Source organism: Otolemur garnettii, unplaced genomic scaffold (assembly GCF_000181295.1).
Source record: "Otolemur garnettii isolate 467f Iridium unplaced genomic scaffold, OtoGar3 scaffold00019, whole genome shotgun sequence".
In the NCBI taxonomy this organism is placed as follows: domain Eukaryota; kingdom Metazoa; phylum Chordata; class Mammalia; order Primates; family Galagidae; genus Otolemur; species Otolemur garnettii.
Window position 1 is genome coordinate 13,179,983 of NW_003852414.1, and position 18,988 is coordinate 13,198,970.

The 18,988-nt window shown below is 39.3% G+C and overlaps 1 protein-coding gene across 2 annotated transcripts in view; it reads left to right on the forward strand.

Moving 5' to 3' along the window:
• NEBL (nebulette) overlaps positions 1–18,988 on the forward strand; it is a 357,606-nt gene that overhangs the window by 283,484 nt on the left and 55,134 nt on the right. Inside the window, exons 9-13 of one of the 2 annotated variants that reach the window (XM_003786766.2) lie at positions 609–713; positions 5,071–5,175; positions 7,336–7,443; positions 12,280–12,390; positions 16,405–16,515. The exons of the other annotated variant lie outside the window; for it this stretch is intronic. Of the exons in view, the coding sequence (XP_003786814.1) occupies positions 609–713; positions 5,071–5,175; positions 7,336–7,443; positions 12,280–12,390; positions 16,405–16,515 (540 nt within the window). The remainder of the gene's footprint in view (positions 1–608; positions 714–5,070; positions 5,176–7,335; positions 7,444–12,279; positions 12,391–16,404; positions 16,516–18,988) is intronic. 2 annotated transcript variants of the gene reach the window in all.

Below are 18,988 nucleotides of genomic sequence, written 5' to 3' on the forward strand. Positions count from 1 at the left end.
TGTTATGCCTTCGGCTTTCTGTGCCTCAGTTTACTCATCTATAAATTGGAGCTGAAGTTTTTATAGAGATTAAAGACTTAATACACATAAAGGGTTTAGAGAAATCTTTGTTACATAGTAAATGTGTGCTATTCTTGCTGTTATTAATATTTTATTATTATTACTAGTGTCACGGTTACAAAGCAGTTGGCTAAAACAAAGAAAAACAGGTCTATGTGGCTACAGGATGAAAAACACCAAAAGCCTAAAATCATCTCAAAGCGTAATTGAAATGCTGTAGTAATTTCTAGGGAATAAAGTGGCTAGTCTCTTTATTTTCTAAAGCAGAATTTCACTGAAAGTTATTTGATCATGTTGACATCACCCTTCCTGAATATGTAAACAATACACGGGATTATCACAAGATCGTCAAGTGGCTACAGAAATTCAACTTTTTTAACTCATTCGGTAGTAAATCAGCACCATCTAGTGGCCACTTGTAAATTCACCTGTCCATTTCCCACTAAGTAGTGCTACTTTGTGATGCGTTAGGAATAATAACGGCAGTAACGCGAAAGCATAACGTTTTCTTCTCCTAGATGGTATTTTCTTCCGTGTTATTTCCATAGGTGAAGTACAAGAAAGACATTCAACATATGCACGATCCAGTTTCAGATCTCCCAAATTTGTTGTTTTTAGAACATGCTTTGAAAGCCAGCAAAATGCTCAGCGGTGTAAGTGCGTCTCCTGATGGCCCCAAGAAGCCAATATGCCTGCGGTGTTCTGGGCTCACCTGCTCTGTTGGACGTGCGTGTGTGCCACTCCTCCCTCAGCGACTAACTCCTTGAAAAGTAGTGATCTGCTTGCGTCAAACCCACCAAAGCTGTCGCTTTCTAGAGGGAGTTGTTGCTAGTTCTTAAATACAACGACGCTTCAAAGAGTTTGTGCGAATGTTCCTTCTGTCTTTCTTCTTCTCCTCTCTTCCTCTGTGTTAGATTAAAACCACTTGAAGTCCAGGCTCTCAAGTCAAGGACCTTTTATTTTATCTAGGCCAGAACTTGGTATGCCCTCGGTAACATAAAAACACTAAGTGTGAATTGTATTCTTTCTGAAAATAAATGTTAAAGGTGGTTTTATTACATTGACGCTATGCTTTTAGTCTTGTGATGGTTTCCACGTTCTAAGTCAAGGTCATCAGGAAGGGAGGGTAAAGTTCTTTTTTATGTCCTGGTGGAAATACTTGTGTTCACTGCCTGAGCTGTTAGCCCCTCAGAATTTCACCCTCAGGGTCCATGTGTCTGGACCCTGACTGTACATGTCAGGACGCCTTGTTGTGATGGTGAACTCTCATTTGACCCCAAATTATTTTCATGCTTACTTCTATCTCTCACTTACTCAAAATTATCCTACTTTACTAAATATCTGCTTTGGGCCAGGCTCACATCAGATGGAGAAATAGGTGTTGGACAAGGCTGTAGAAAAATAAGGATAGTTGTCTTCAGCAGACGTGCCCATGGTCATGAACTTAACAATCTGTGGTAGAAATCCTGTTCCTGTTCCTGGCTGGGAACGGTCACTCACGTCTATTATCCCAGCACTCTGGGAGGCTGAGGCAGGTAGGTTTCTTGAACTCGGGTTCAAGACCAGTCTGAGCAAGAGTGAGACCCCATTTCTACTAAAAATAGAAAAAACTAGCTGGGCGTTTTGTTGTGGCAGACACCAGTAGTCCCAGCTACTTGGGAGGCTGAGACGGGAGGATCTCTTGAGCCCAAGAGTTTGAGGTTGCTGTGAGCTGTGATGATGCCAGGGCACTGTGTCCAGGGCGACAGAGGGAGACTCTGTCACCAAAAAAAAAAAAAAAGTAAATAAATAAATAAAATAACCTGGTTCCCAAACAGTTAGATAATGAGATAAAGAGATACAACTTCATGTCAGTTTTCAGGAATAATCTATCCTTGGCTTCAGTCTTTTGAATCTTATATTCATTATTTCGTAAGCCTTCTTTGGTGACCATCATCCCCACTGTCATCCTTCCTGAAAGGTATAATGTGTGTAAAGAGTTTGTACTTACGGAGATTCACTTATTTACCTTTGTTCTTTAATCACGGCTCCTTAGATGAAGAGCAGGACAACATTCTTTCCAGGTTGTTGACCAGGGACCGGTAGTTAGCAGAATGATCGACGGGCCTAAAATTAGCCCTGAGTGCCTGGGCACTGGCATCAGACCGTCTTGCCCTGTCTGTGTTCATTCCTCCTGCCCCTCCCTCTGTTCCATGAGTGTCACGTTGTACCCATGACTCACAGACAAGCTTCTCTAATGGATAAACCTCTGTTCTTGAGCCCTTTGCTTTCTTCACATCCAGTCTTGGACATTCGGTTCTGAGCACGGCACTGACGTTTGCCCTTGACTTTTCCCTATCCATGCTTAGGTTACACTTCCTGGAGACATGGGCTTTCATGTGTCAATAGGCCAATAGAAATATATAGTGGCAATTTAAAAATTGTAAGCCACTCACAGGCAATATTTCTTTTTGAGAATATTGACCTTTATTCTATAGTAATACTGATAAAAAATCACAGCTTAATATAAATTATTTCTATCATTTCTTCAACACAGAAAAAACCCAGCGAAGACTATGTTACATTTATTTTATGTATCACTTATAACGTTTAAATCTTCAGTCAGATGGTGCTTTTACCTAAATCACAGATTTTTTCCCCCCATAGAAGAATCATAACTGAATGATGATTTCATGGGAGGGAAGGCTTAAGATTTAAAAAATGCATTTCTCTGATGTATATCTATGGTTAAAGTTATAAAACAATACCTTGGCTCAACTGTACAGCACTTGCGAATAGCCTACTTTTAAATTTTAACATAAGGATAATTAGATTTTTTTTAATTTATAAAGGCCATTTAATTAAAAGATTGAATAAAGATTACTCAGTAAATAGACATTTTGCTGAAACTGTCACTTTGTTGTAAATGGCCGTTTTTTTAAAGATGTCAGAATTTTTTTTGTTTTAAAAAGTAGCGAATAGAGTGATATGAATTCCTCATGAGTTTGTACAACTATACTAAATTAAAGTTTTGAGGAAGCATTTTCTGCTTGGAAAACAGACTTCTAGTGTTCACTTTTATGACTGGGTAAATTAAAAATATACGTGTTGTGTTACTTCCATGTGATGCCCACTAGGAGGCAGCAGAGACTATTACATGGAGAGAAACAGGTCCTGGAAATTTCATTTGCAGATCTTAGTTCAAATAGGTTTTCCTTATTATTATTATTTTTTCCAAATAGGAGTTTCTAAGATTCTTGGTAACTAAAATAGATTGTTGTCTTCAGAATGATTTTTTTTTTAACCTTTTGTCAGTATAGACCCATCCTTAGGGTAGGCTTCAGTAATTCTGGCTTTGAACTCAGTAATAAAGTACATTCTGGCTTATTCCATTCAAGTGATGATTGTCTTATAAATATATTTTATAAAATAACTTCTGGTCAAAGTGTAAAGTCTCTAAGGATTTTGTTTATTTATTTAGAGACAGGGTCTTGCTCTGTCACCTGGGAGGACCGTGGTGTGATCACAGCTCACTGTAACATCTAATTCCTGGGCTCAAGTGATCCTCCTGCCCTGGCCTCCCACAGTGCTGGGATTACAGGGGCCCCCACCGTGCCCAGCTGACTATGTACGTTATTATGTTTAGAGATTATCTTTTTCCTCCCTCTTTCCTTCCTCCCTCCCTCCCTCCCTCCCTTCTTTCCTCTCTTCCTTGCTCTCTTTCTTTTTTCCCTTCTTCTCTCTTTCTCTTTCTCTTTCTCTTTCATTTGTAGAGGAGCCAAAATTTAGAACTTGTCCTCTTCAGTCAAGACGTGCTATTGGAACGTGTTTATGACCTTTCTGGGGGGAACTCTCTGCCCTCATTTGATGCTGGCTAGGGGTTGGGGGACACATATCTCAGCCCCCTGATTGACTGGAAACACCTGAGGCCAGGCTCCCTCTGTGGACGTAGCACCCCTGTGGCAGATCACGGGGACTTCCCATCTGTTCTGTCCCTGGCTCAGAGCTGTCTTCCTCTCACTCACAAATCCTCGGAGCATCTCCTAAGACCCAGATGTGAATTCCTCTGTGGCCAGCTCTTTCCTGCTCCCTCTCCAGTTTTGCTTAAGCACATGGCATCCTTCCACTCTAAACAAAACTGCCCTGGTTACTGAAACCCTCACTGCCTAAAGACCAACAAGCTTGAGCTTGAGTCTCCAGAGCATTGATTCTTCGAGAGTTACTGTTTACTTCTACAAGTCTTTCCCAAACAGAGCAAAATAACTTAATGTCCAATCTCCAATGATGGGAATCTTGGAGCAGTTTTGTCTTATTGCTGTCTGCTGCATTTGGAGTCTTCCTGAGACCAAACTTGGCATCTTTAACCAATCTGGTCTCCTCCATATTTGCCTTTGGCCTTTATGTCTAAACAGTAGCCTTAATCCAATTTCTTTATCTAAAAATTCCCCCGAGTATACCCACATTCCTCAATTTCTCTTCTAGGTACCTCCTACCTCGTCCTTGTAGGAAAACCAGTTGAATTATTTCTCACCCTCCCGTTCTCCTTGTGACCATCCGTCTTCCTCCCTGGTGACCTTTCTATTCAGCTGTTTTCTTCCCTGCCTCCCGTGTTCCTTCCCCCTGTTCTTTCTTCTCTTCTTCTGGGAACTGTTAAACACTTTCCTGTCCTACAACACTGGCGAGACCAATTGCCTTTATTTCCTCCAACCCTTGCCTGTTCACACAAGGACCGTCGCTGCGCTTTTTCATTGCCACCCCTTGGCGTTGTGAATGTCCTTTACCGCCAGCTAACTGCCCTCTGTCTCGTGTAGTTCCTACGCGGCTCACTGCGACCACGTAGAGCGGGTCTATCTGGCATCATCCGTTTACCTTGGTGTCAGAAATCTACACGCCACACTGACTGTGGACGGGGACTTGATCACAGCTTCGCAGCACTGGACGGCTTGTGTTTCTCAGTTTGCATTCCTAAGATTATTTGTGGTTTACACTGTCTCTTTTATCCTAAGTTTATTTTCGTGTTCTGTATTTCAGCGAGAGTATAAGAAGCTTTTTGAGGAAAACAAAGGAATGTATCATTTTGACGCAGACGCTGTGGAACACCTTCACCACAAAGGGAACGCCACCCTGCAGAGCCAGGTACGTGCTCTGTGGGCGTCCGGCCTCCCTGCCAGGACTCCATCAGTGTCCTGCAGCTCAGAGCTCACAGCGATGCACCATGACTGATAATGAACAGGGACAGAACAGGTGGATCCCAAGGAAGTTACCATCACGAAAGAAAATCTCAGACATTATTGTCTCTGTATTTATGGGTCCAGAGAGCTTGAACCGTATTGTAATATATAGGCATTTTATAAAATAACCATGACTTTACTTAATTAAAAATTTATAAGATATGAATTCAACAAGCTATGGTTAAATCTCAGAATGATTTAAATTTTCACAGTGTATTGATTTGTCGTTTTGAGCTGTAATATTTTCCAGGCACGAGATTTATTGCAATGTTTTGATTCAATTATAAGTGTTACTAAAAAGGTAGAATGATGTTATCAGTATATCCTAGGTTCATATTTCTTCCAGCTATGAAGTTAGTATGTACCCTTTGAAAAAACTTGCAAAAGAAAATCTTCCTATCCCCCTTTAAAGTTCATACCTGTTTTCTAGATTCTGAATTTAAATAGTTATAAAAGATGTCATTTCTAGCATATGTTCAGATAAAATTTTACATGAGTCTTTTAAATGTATTCTGTTAAAAAATTCCATAATGATTTCATATTCACCTTCATTTATTTAAAAAACATACTAACCAGCTCCCCTTTAAGATTTGGAAGATACATTTTTTTCCTGTTTAAATTCTTCATTTCTTTTTCTCTTAAAATTTTATCCTAATGACATATGTTATTATACTCCTGACAGTTTTATCAATCACTTTGTCATACTTATTTGCAACAAAAATATGTCTACAAACACATTTTGAGATTTGCTATATTTCCTGTTACCATGTCTAAGTATTGAAACTTTTTTGGGGGGGTTGAATTATCATGAGCATTATTATTATTCTACCACTTAAAAATAATTCCATAAATAATTATCAAACATAAGAATTTTAGTAAAAATGGATTTTGAAGGAAGTGAATCACCATCAAAACTTTTCTATGAATTTGAAAAGGCAGATTGCTTAAAAAGCCAGCCACGCTGTGATGCTTTACATACAATTATAGTTTTTTAAATTAGGAGATGGACAATATCACTCGTTTTATAAACTGAAATAATCTGAAGATTGACTATAAATGAAGTTAATATTTTATGATACTCTTTTTTTGCAGTTTTTGGCTGGGGCCAGGTTTGAACCCGCCACCTCCAGTATATGGGGTGGGCACCCTACTCCTTTGAGCCATAGGTGATGCCCCCCCGGTATTCTTGAGTACCATGTAGTGAAATGGAAAGAAATCACTAAGAAAGGTCTTTTTATATTTTTGACTCAATGTCTATGAAGGAATTCAGTGGACCCAGAGGATATTGTCCTGTACGTGTTAGAAAAATAGAGAATCACCTGTATGTTTTCTTTCTTGTTCATGATTTACTGATAGACATACAAGCTGTCGTAGGGATTGTTCTCTTTCTCCCTCCCTCTCTCTGACCTACCTATATTTGTATACCATGTACGTATATATAATACCCAGTATATATATTATATGCTCCTGTATATCCCAGATATTTGACAAAATATATGAGTCCTGAAGCAGCATGATGTAGTTGTTGTAAATTATTTTTGGCCCTTAAACACTTTTATATATTACAGATAATTTTCTTTGTATGTCGTTATCTATAGAGTGCCAAGTGATCAACCTAATTAGCCAGAATAATTTAAATTTTAGAAAACAGGATGAGTGATTTTATTTATTTATTTTTTCATTAGTAGTTTTTTATTTGAGTTGATTATTTTTCATCTTTTGTATTGTTTCTTCTGTTTTTCTTTTTTTTTTTTTTATTAAATCATAGCTGTGTACATTAATGCAGTCATGGGGTACAGAGTGCTGGTTTTATATACAATTTGAAATATTTTCATCAAACTGGTCAACATAGCCTCCATGGCATTTTCCTAGTCATTGTGACAGGACATTTATGTTCTACATTTAGAAAGATTCACATGTATCCTTGTAAGATGAACCATAGGTGTGATCCCACCAAACACCCTCCCTCCAAAGATGAGTGATTTTAGACATATTTTTCTCTCGATTTATCGGTTTATATGAGGGTTTTTGATTTCTATACCCTTCCATGCTTTCTTCAATGAAGGTTAAATACAAAGAGGAGTATGAAAAGAATAAAGGGAAGTCGATGCTTGAATTTGTGGAGACACCATCATACCAAGCTTCAAAGGAGGCTCAGAAGATGCAAAGTGAGGTAGGTCACTAGGGTGGGTTGCTGATTGTTGAATGCGTATTTGATGCTTGATCATTCCAAAGGAATTAGAACAGTGACTCAGAATGTTGGGTGGGTCTAGAAGAAAGAGAACTGCTCTGGGCAGATCCAGGGAGCGGCTTTCAGGACCCAGCCGCCCACTGCCAGGGGTCTCCGTTCATCGGGTCATTGGGGTTAGTCTGGCCCTTAGTTTTATTACTTTGGTGAATGTGGATTTCAAGCTAGATGAACTGAAGGTCCTGTCAGTTCTAACATTCCAACATTACGTAATTGACACTTTCAGATTGTGTCAGTGTAAAACTATGATGAGTACGTAAAAACTAAAAAGAAAATGAAGAGCCGGTGGCTTTATTTAACTTGTTTTTTTTTTTTTTCTTTTTTGCAATGATAATAGAACTACCATTAATTAAATACTCTGTGATAGGTAACCTTTAGTCTCTAAGTAATGATGGTGGGAAGATATTCTCCCTAAATTTATAATGTATCTAATGAAATCGTCAAATGAAATCAAGTATCTAGTACATATCTAGGTCTAATATTTTAGGACCTGGTTAAATCAGGAAAGATTTCCTTTGTTTTGTTATTGTATGTTTTGATCCATTTTGTGCTGATGTAACAGAATACTGCAGAGTAGGTCATTTATAAGGAGCAGAGATTTATTTCTTATATTTCTGGAGGCTGGGAAGTTCGAGATCTCAGGGCCCACTCTGGTGAGGGCCTTCTTGCTATCCCATGCCATGGTGGAAGGTGAGAGAGAGAGAGAGAGAGAACCCAACTCATCCTCTTATCAGGAATCCACTTCCGTGATAATGGCATGAATCCATTCATAAACATATGGAGCCTTTATGGCCTAATGACCTCTTAGGCTGCCTCCACTTTGCATTAGGGATTAAGTTTTGAACATTCAAACTTTGGGGTGTACATTCAAACCATAGCAACTTGTTTAATTGATTTTTCCTCAGCTAACAGTTAAGAGTCTTTTCTACTTATCCACTTTATTCTCAAACTATGATAATGCTAAAGTCACATTCAGATATTCCCCACCTATTTATTCTCTGTTCCGGTGATATTTCTTTTTCTTCTTCTTTTTTTTTAATTTACTTTTTGGGGAACTAGACACACATGGTTTTGTCTGCACCCATCATCCAAGTTCTAGGGGTACAGCTGGGGTCTTACTTCAGAGGGACGGATACAGGAGGCAGTAGCATCAGCCAGTTACAACCTCAGCACTTCATGAGACACAGGCCCACTGGGGAGGATCTTTCCTTTTTGTCCAACAGGGAAAAACAATAACTTCTGGACAAAAGATTCCCATAAAAATTTTATAAGCATCATTTGTACTATTTGTTGAAATGTTATATATATAATTCATCTTGTTGGGAAAGGGCACTCAGAGACAGTGAGTTATTGAATAGTCAAAGTTCCTATGTCTTCTTCAAGCAAAAAGACAAGAAAATAATTCTTGTACTTTTCATGTTTAGTATCTTCTTAAGGCAATAAGAGGGATTTGATAAAGGAATGTCCAGCAGCTCTTTTGACTAAATTAGCTGTTTTAGTTGACAGAACTAGTAAATTTGGTAGAAGTTCCGAGGCCCTCCAAAAACTTACATTCAATGGAATGGATTCCCCTCGATCCCCTTCTCTGCCTTTAGATAACAGTTCGTAAAGTCATTTATGTATCCTTCACCCAGTTTTATTGTCTTCCCTGGTGGTGGTACTTTTGGGGTGGGTTAGAGCCACCCAGTGAATTTCTCTGTTTTGTAGGAATGAGGTCACGGACCCACAGCCCAGAGAAAGGTTTCCATGTTTGAGAGCTGTCACGATGCTTTCACTTCGTGGGCTCCCTGGAAGTTTAAGACTATATGAAGTTGCCAAATAAATTTTCACTGAAAGAGGCAGGGCTTGAAAATCACGTTACAGTTCTGAAAACAACCTCAGGAGGGTGGTGTCCACTTTTCAGCCTCCGGCCCCCTCCCTCCTGCCTTTCCCTTTAACCCCACCCCCCTCCTCTTTCATTTCCTCTACTGAAACACGCTTGCTGAGGGCCCTTTTTTCATTCTGGTCCCATGGTTCTTTTTTTCCCTCTGCTCTGACTCATTAACTTTCCTCTCACAAACCAACAAATCCTGGAACTTACATAAATTCACAGTTAAAATATTCTAATACCTGGTTTCTGTGTTAGAAATGATAGTAATTTGTGACTTAGGATTTGAACTTCTCAGCTTTCGTGATTCGTCTCTCCTCCCCAACTTACTCTTTCTCTCCTGCCAAATAAGAGATTATTTTCCCCTTAAATTATGTCCGTTGACTATTAGATTTTTTAGGCTCAACAATCACATCTTAAGGAGAGTGAAGTCTTGTAATAGAAAATATCTCTAGCTCTGAAGGCTAGAACAATAAAGTAGCTAAAAATCTTTGACCACTTTGATGTGAAAAAGTCTTTTTTTTTTTTTTTTTAATTGAATGGTAACTGTGTACATTGATGCACTTTGGGGGTACAGTGTGGTGTTTTCATACACAATCCAAGACACTTCCATCAAACTGGTTAACATAGCCTTCATGTAACTTTCTTAGTTATTATGTCAAAACATTCATATTCTACTCATAGAAAGATTCACTTGTACCCTTGCAAGATGAACCACAGAAGTGAACCCTCGAATCCCTCTCCCTCCCCCCTCTCCCCCTCCCTCCCGAAAAAGTCTTTAAATATAGAACTAATGAAGTAATTACAAAGAGAACCACCTATGGCCGTATCACCCTGAACACGCCCCCATCTCGTCTGATCTCGGAAGCTAAGCAGGGTCAGGCTTGGGGAATACTTGGATGGGAGACAAAGAGAACCATGGGTGTTAGAGATGGTTTTTATTCCTAAGAGGTGGCCTTGGCTATGAAGTTTCTTAGGGAAACCTCCTATGGGTAGAGTTAAGAAATTATGTTCTTGGGAAAAGCCACTGATACCTTTGCGATGGCCTATAATTAAGTTTATCTCACTTTCTTCTAATGCCAGATACAGGTTTAATTGGGGTATTTTCTAATCTTGAAATCTGGCTTTGAAACATTCTTTCTCCTGTTTCACAAGTATAGCTTTCAGTGCCAAAAGCATACTGAAGGCTATTCGGATTTTTCCCCCCCTAGGTATAGGCATGGTATTTTGGCTAATTCAAATCATAATCAACCTCTCTTCATGACTAACTTCAGTAAAATAAATTTTTTTTAAGAGAAGGGCTTTTTGAAGGTGAAATAGTTGATATAAAGAAATAAGTATATATATACACATACACTCATGTTTGAATTTCACCATTTAAAGAGTCCTTTTGGCGTGGAGATATTCTTCTGTGTTTTCTCCACGGTTTCCACATAGGACGAGGGATAGTTGCTGTTATTGGTACATCTATAATTCTTTTTTTTTTTTTTTAAATGAGACAGAGTCTCACTGTGTCATCCTTCGTAGAGTGCTGTGGTGTCATAGCTCACAGCAACCTCAAACTCTTGTGCTTAAGTGATTCTTTTACCTCAGCCTCCCAAGTAGCTGGGACTATAGGCATCCGCCACAATGCCTGACTATGTTTTGGTTGTAGTTGTCATTGTTGTTTGGCAGGTCCAGGTTGGTCTTGAACCCACCAGCTCCCGTTTATGTGGTTGGTGCCCTAACCGCTGAGCTACAGCCGCCACCAAGACTATAATTCTTTTGTTCAGAATGCTCCCAATGCGACTTTAGTTCACTCTGCTAGGTTTATAGATCAACCTTTGTGCCCTTCCTTGTGGCCATATGCACGTTGGTAAACAGCCATGTGTACTTAACACAAATGCTAAGTGAGGAAGCAACATGCTCCTATTATTCTCCTTCCTGATTTGGAGAAATTATTTATCCAGTTGCCTATCTCTGTAATACACGTAACACATAATGAACCTGGAAATAGCTATTCGTGTCACGTGAGTAATCATCTCAGGCAGAATTTATTTATTTGCGTCATCTTTGTGATGCCACTTAGAATAAAACCTTTGGCTGGTAAAACCCGGGTCCTTGTTTAGTAAATCTTTCACATGGAGAGATATTGTCGTTGTTCGGAGACTGTCTTACAGTCATAAATCATGTGTTTCCACTAATGTTCAAGTGCATGGAAATTAGAGGGTCACAGCCAGAGAGGGGTGGAATACATCAGAGGGGCAGCTGGTGGTCTGCATCTGAGCCTCTTACAATCACCGTCCCATAGTCCTCTTGCATTTTGTATGCACTCTCACCTAATGAAGGATTCTTCAGGTTCCAGATAAGATTTTCCTCACAGTGCAACTTGATTCATAGCAAACTCCATAGATGGTAGAGAAATGTTCTCAGTGCCAGATCCATTAAAGGAAAACATCTCCTCGTACCAACCCCAGCCTCCATGACGTTTTAGCAGTAATATTTCCTGAATTCCCAAAAGACAGGCAGTGCAGAGAAGGATGGTGGGCCAGATTGGTTTGAATGGGCTTCCACATGGCCAGGTTTCTTCCACTCACCTTTCAGTAAACGAATTAGGTGATCCAACCAATTTGACAGATTCCCCTCCTAAAATAAGCTGATGTTAATCACAGACTAGTGAAATGTGAAGCAGCCTCACTTGGAGTGATTTAGCAGGGGAAGGGGATACTTGATAATTCTGCTTCCGTTTGGTAGAATTCTAAAATTTTATTTCCCTGTCGATAAGACGACCCTTAGGTGATAAAATTAAATAAGAGAACATCAGTTTTGTTCCGGGAACTCTTTTCCTAATATCATTACAACAGACACTAATATTTCTTAAATTTAAAATTATGGTACGTTGTCTCATTTAACAGAAAGTTTACAGAGAGGATTTTGAGAAGGAGATTAAAGGAAGGTCATCACTGGATTTAGACAAGACTCCAGAATTTCTGCACGTAAAGTACATCACCGGCCTTCTGAGGGAGGTATGATCCTGCTGTTTACTATTAAATAATCACAAAAGAAAAGGAATAACTTAGGAGATGGTAACTCAATTCCCTACTAATTTAGTGTTTGAGGTATTAACCCAGCACTCTTTTTTGGGTGGGGGGGGCTTTAGTAACAAAGTTTTGCATTTTCATGAAAAATAGAAAAGTGTATTTTAACATTTTTGTTTAAATTTGAGGAAAGCTTAAATTTGGGAAAACTTGAGAAATGGTCAGGTTTTGTGTTTTCGTGGTCGCTTAGAAGTTTTACAAGTAGTTTTCTAGCTTTATAGCTGTGGATTAAAAAAAAGATATATGGGGGCAGCGCCTATGGCTCAGTGAGTAGGGCGCCAGCCTCATATACCAAGGATGATGGGTTTGAGCCCAGCCCTGGCCAAACTGCAACAAAAAATAGCCAGGTGTTGTGGTGGGGGCCTGTAGTCCCAGCTTCTCCGGAGGCTAAGGCAAGAGAATTGCCTAAGTCCAGTAGTTGGAGGTTGCTGTGAGCTGTGACGCTACAGCACTCTACCAAGGGTGATAAAGTGAGACTCTGGTCTCTTTAAAAAAAAAAAAAATGGGTGGAACCATTACAAGAGCGTACTTTAGAATGAACTTTTTCTGGAGCTTCCCTGCAGCTTTTCCATGACATTTGATGCCAGAAATAAATGAGGTACTTACACGTGAAGGTTGGGAGAAAGGGTACATTGTTTTTAAGAGGTTGTGTTCTAAGTAGGTAAAAATAATATATGTAGCATATAGAACAGAGGAAGTCATCCCCATTTTTCACTTTATTCTCTGCCAGATTTTTCTCTCTAAACTTAATAATGCATTTTGGCTCACCAGTAATTAAATTTATTGAACATTAAGGTCTAAAGCAGAGGTTCTAAACCTGTGGGTTGGAACACCTTTGTAACAATGAAAATACATTGTGGCATTAGGAAGCTTGAGAACCACTGGTCTAAAGTCTAGCAATTAAGAATACCACACTCACAGTCCATTTTTTTTTTTTTTTTTTGAGACAGAGTCTCATTTTGTCACCCTTGCTAGAGTGCTGGCCCACAGCAATCTCAAACTCTTGGGCTGATCCTCTTGCCTCAGCCTCCCAAGTAGCTGGGACTATAGGCACCTGCCACAACACTCGGTTGTTTTATAGAGATGAGATCTCACTGTTGCTCAGACTGGTCTCTAACTCCTGAGCTGAGGTGATCTGTCTACTTCGGCCTCCCAGAGTGCTAGGATGACAGATGTGAGCCACCACACGTGGCCACAGTCCATCTTTTTAAAAGTTTGTGTTTTTTTTTTTTTAGTGGCTTAAAAGTAATTTTGAGCTCTTCCAAATCTTTTTGAATACTCTCTTTATAATAAGGGGGAAGTATTCCCTTAATATAAATGGAATATATACTAATGGAATACATGTAGCATAATAATAAGATATATATGTTATTTTATATAAGTTATATATATTTCATACATATATAAAGTAAAATTCCATACCTTGAATTTTTGAACTGAAAAAACTATGCCTGAAAGAAATGTATTAAATCAGTGAAATAAATAAGAGTATAATTACTATGTGGAATCACATTGCCATAGACTTCTTTAATAAGAAAATGCTAACTGGCTGTGACAGATAGATGGTTTTAGAAGTTTAACGTGATTCACCATCATAATACGTGTCGTGCTGAAATAGACATATAATTTCTGTAAGAGTTTTCTTGCTGCATTCTTTCCTCATTTCTAGTTACTACAAAAATGTTTGAAGTTAAAGCCTGATCAAATGCAATGTTCTACTAATATGGTCTTCCCACTTAAGAAATAAGCAAATTCATGTGAGTTTTTTCAAGGGTAATATTTTTATCATTAACCTATAAATGACAATGTGAAATCTGTTTTGAGATCTATAAATGACTTTAGTACATACCATGACTTTTTCTCCTATTCCTGTTTCTGAGTGAGTCTCATTTTATACTTGTTGATTCAGAATGTAAATATCAGGTATATATCAGATTGTATATTAAAGGCCCAGAACACTCAGGGATGCTATAAGAAAAGGCTGCAGATTGGGCGGGTTCACTCACAGGCATTTTTCCAAGTTGTAGAGACTGTGGAATCCAAGATGAAGGTGCCTACAGATTTGGCTCCTGGTGAGGGCTCTCTTCCTGGCTTGCAGACAGACACCTTCTTGCTGGGTCCTCGTAGAGGAAGGAAGAGAGAAATGGGGCGGGGGAGAGGGAAAGAGAGAAAACAAACTTTGCTCTCTGTTCTTCTTTTCCTGTAGAGACATTAATGCCATGATGGGGGCCCCACCCTCACAACCTCATCTAACCCTAATTACCCTCTAAAGGCCCTGCCTACAATTCCCATCATACTGGGCTTCCATGTATGAATTTTGAGGGATGCATACAATTAGTCAATAACAACTACGATGCTAAGTGAAATAAGCAAGGCACGGAAAAAACAAATTCCACTCTTTCTCACTTCTATGTGGAATCTAAAACAATTGCACTCACAGAAGTGGAGGGTAGAATGCTGGTTGCAGAGGCTAGGGGTTGAAGGCAATGAGGAGATGATGGTCAAAGGGTATAAAATCTCATACAAGAGGAGTAAGGGTTTGGGGGCATCTGTTGCACGGTATGGTGAATACAGTTAAGAATAGTGTATTGTATGTTTCAAAAATTGCTAAGAAAGTAAATTTCAAATGCTCTTACCACAAATAGTGATAAGTATTTGAGGTGATGGATAGAATAATTAGATTGATTTTATTATCTTATGTTGTATTCAAGGATTGTGACATCACTTTGCACCCCGTAAATACTGTCAGTGTCTAAGGAAAAAATTTAAAATAGATTAACTTGAAAAAAGTTATAGAAATATCTAATTTGAATAAAGGGCTCTTGGTGACTTAATGGGATTATCACTTTTCTTTACAAGGGTGAGCATTTAGCTTCGAATGGACTTTGCAATTTTTACTTTATGGTTTTTACAGTTACGTCCCTGTTTAGAGTGTTCAGAGTTTCATTTTATACTTCATTTCATCGGATTCCCCCCATTGCCCTTTCTTATTGGTAGAACAGGGGTTCTTATTTTCATTTTCACAGAGCGGAACTCAAGGCTGAGTCACTTAGAAGTCCTCCTGAAGGTCACACCACCAAATATCTGACTTTCTCCTGGGTCATTTGACTAAGAGATCATTCCAAGATTATAAGCAGGCCACTCTAATGTCTAGTAAGCTATGAGTGGAGCAGAAGACAGGCTAATCTAATTATACCGAATGAAGGGAAAATAATGTAAAATGAACCTTAGAATTTACTGGAACCTGATTTTTTAACATTAAAGGAAGTTTCAACTTTCATCTGACAGGTTAGTCACACACACAGCTTAGTTGAATGGAAATAAGATAGTTATTGCTTTCCTAATACAATTAAATAAGAAAAAAAAGGAATTCATTAGCAGAGGAAAGCAAGTTATATGTAAATGTTCATGGGAGGCATTTAGATCTACTTAAAATACGATATTAAGATTAGGTGAAATTTAAACTATACATTACAAATCTGCAGGAAATGATTTGGTTTTACAAACCTTTAAATAAAAAGGAAACTTTGGTTTTTAACTTTGGCTACATCAATCCTTTGGATTTTGTAATGTTTCATTCTTTTTCAACTGTGTTCTTTCTGGTAATTCATATTTTGTAGACAAGTTTCAAAAACACTTCAAATAATTCATAGCAAGCTTGCGTTCTTAACATCTTCCTCATCATTGAAAAGGGAAGGTATCTTTTAAAAAATGTGGGTTTTTATGGTACGAACACATCCTGAGAACCATTGGAATAGGGAAAACCCTGTTTGTATTGGAAGCCACTCAGAACTTGGCAGAGGAGAAAATGAAATGTCCCAAAGATTCATTCCATCCTTGTAATATTTTCTCCTTTCTGTAATGTCTTGAAAACATGTGAAATAGCACACCGATTAAAGTGATTCCTGGTAAGTTTTGAACTGTGATATTCTTGTCTTACAGAAAGAATATAAAAAGGATTTGGAAAATGAGATAAAAGGGAAAGGGATGGAACTTAATCCAGACGTTCTTGATTTTCAGCGAGCAAAGCGGGCATCTGAAATGGCCAGTGAGGTGAGTATGTGGATTTCAGAGCTTAGAATGTGCACACGTTAGCTGAATTCCTGATCTGCAGATCTTTCACAGAGAGTCTGTGCATCCCACAACTGATGTGTGCTGCTGATTGTAAGCAGCTCTATCTTAGGAAAGGCTTTTCCCGGACAATGGACGTGTTTAAAAATTGACCCTCACAATCTCCTTTCTATGGGATATGAGAAAAATGGCCATTTCCTCATGTGGAGAAAATCTGTATAATAAACCCAAATAGTTTTATGAGATTTAGCTTCATGTTTTAAGCAAGTAAAGGGCAGAAGGCTGGGAAAGAGTGTTGTTATGGCCCATCAGTACCTGCAGTTGGAAGGTTCGCTTGCTGTCCTCTAACTCAGCTGACCGTCCTGTTCCTCGTGAGGCTGCTGAATGCACCTGGTGCTCCCTTTATATGAGCTTAGAAGAAGGAATGAAATGGCTCCGAGGACTTCCAGTCCTTTAATCCTTGTTTTATGCCATTACCTTGGTATCACATAACAACCCCGTGCTTTGCGGGGAACTAGCAGAATTCAGCAGTGAGAAATCTTAAAGCCTTGTCCCTATATTTTAATAAAATGTGGTGGTGGCAGTGATGATGATGATGATGAGCCTATTAGGTTGCAAATGATAGAAAACCCAACTCAAAGTGGATTAAGCAGCAGAGGAAATGCATCAGCTCACGGAATAGAAAAGTACAAGGATGGAATTACCATCAGGTTGGAATTCAAATGATGTCTCTCCACTTTTATCCCTCAGCTCTGTCGTCTTCCCTGCCGGCTTCATTCTTGGGAAGCTGTCTCTAGGTAATGGCCCTTTTTAGTAACAGGATAGCTCACATCTATGGCCAGCAAGTCCAGATGGAAGTGACCATCTGATGTTTGTTTTTTAGTAATCCCAATTAAGGTCATAGGATTGAATCTCTTTGGAGTAACCTTTAGTTCCTTTGCTCACCCACACCTGACCCAATCATTACATCTGGGTTGGGGGGGGGTGCAAGGTACTGACTGGCCTCTTGTGCTCACCCATTCCTTTTTTATTTTTATTTTTATTTTTTTGAGACAGAGTCTCACTTTGTTGCCCCCAGAAGAGTGCCCTGGCATCATAGCTCACAGCAACCTCTACTCTTGGGCTCAAGTGACTCTCTTGCCTCAGCCTCCCAAGTAGCTGGGACTACAGGCACCTGCCACCATACCTGGCTATTTTTAGAGATGAGGTCTTGCTCTTGCTCAGGCTGGTCTCAAACTTGTGAGCTCAGATGATCTGCCCACCTCGGCCTCTCAGAGTACTAGGATTATAGGCATGAGCCAACACCCATTTCTTTATGTACTTTAATAGTATCTTAAGTAAAATACTCTAAATTTGTATGTGTTTTTCCTTAATTCATTTTAATACTGGCTATATTCATGTTGTTTAAATAAGTTAAATATTTAAAAAACAGTAGAATTAAAAATATATGTGGGCAGTAGGGAAGTGTTGAAAATCTAGCCCCATCCCCGCCAAGTATATGGACTGAAAGGGGTTAGAGGTCCTTCCCCAAAAGAAAACGGAGAGTTTGTTACCAGAAGAGGGATGGGTCCTGGTTAGGCACCAATAACAGCTGTCCACAGTGAGATCTGTGGCTGAGGTTGTCCTTGCATGATTCCTACAGTAGCCATTTTCTGCATATCCTCCACAGGCAGAGGTCAATCTCATAAACATTTGTCAGTAATACTTGGACAAATTATTTTAACAATGGATGGCAGAGTCCAGCCAGATGCAGTCAAATGGCAGAAAAAGCATTAATCAAGCCTTAGGAGAAGAAAAGACTGGCCTAGGGGAATAGGAATGAAAGACTAGAAGGTGTCACGTACAGAGCAGCTCCTCTGGACTCTGTGCTGTGGGGGGGCTCGTCGATTCCCATGGTGGATCCTCATGGAGGTACATGTGGACCACAGAGACACTGTGAGTTTGGCCTCCATAAAGCAAATACCACAATAAAGTGAGCCGTACAAATTTCTTGGTTTCCCAATGAATATAGAAGTTATGTTTACACTGTACTGTAGTCTATGAAATGAGCAATAGCGTTAATGTCTAAAAAATGTACATATTTTAATTAAGAAATAATTTATTGCTAAAAGATGCTAATGAGCATGTGAGCCTTCAAGTCTTCTTGCTGGTGGAGGCTCTTGCTTGATATCAATGGCTGCTGATGGATCAGGGTGTGGTTGCTGAAGGTGAGGGCAGCTTGCTCTTGCACTTTTATACTATAGAGATGGTTTCTTTCCTTCAAGCTCATGAACCAGCCTCTGCTGGCTTCAGACTTCTCTTTGAAGAGAGTTGGAGCCACACTCTGGATGAGGCTGCGGCTTAAGAAAATGTTGTAACAGGTGTGATGTTATTTCTCAACAATGACAACTATCTCCGAGTCAGTGACTAGGCCGCTCTGCCTTCTCACTCGGGTGTTCACCGGAGCACTTTTCAT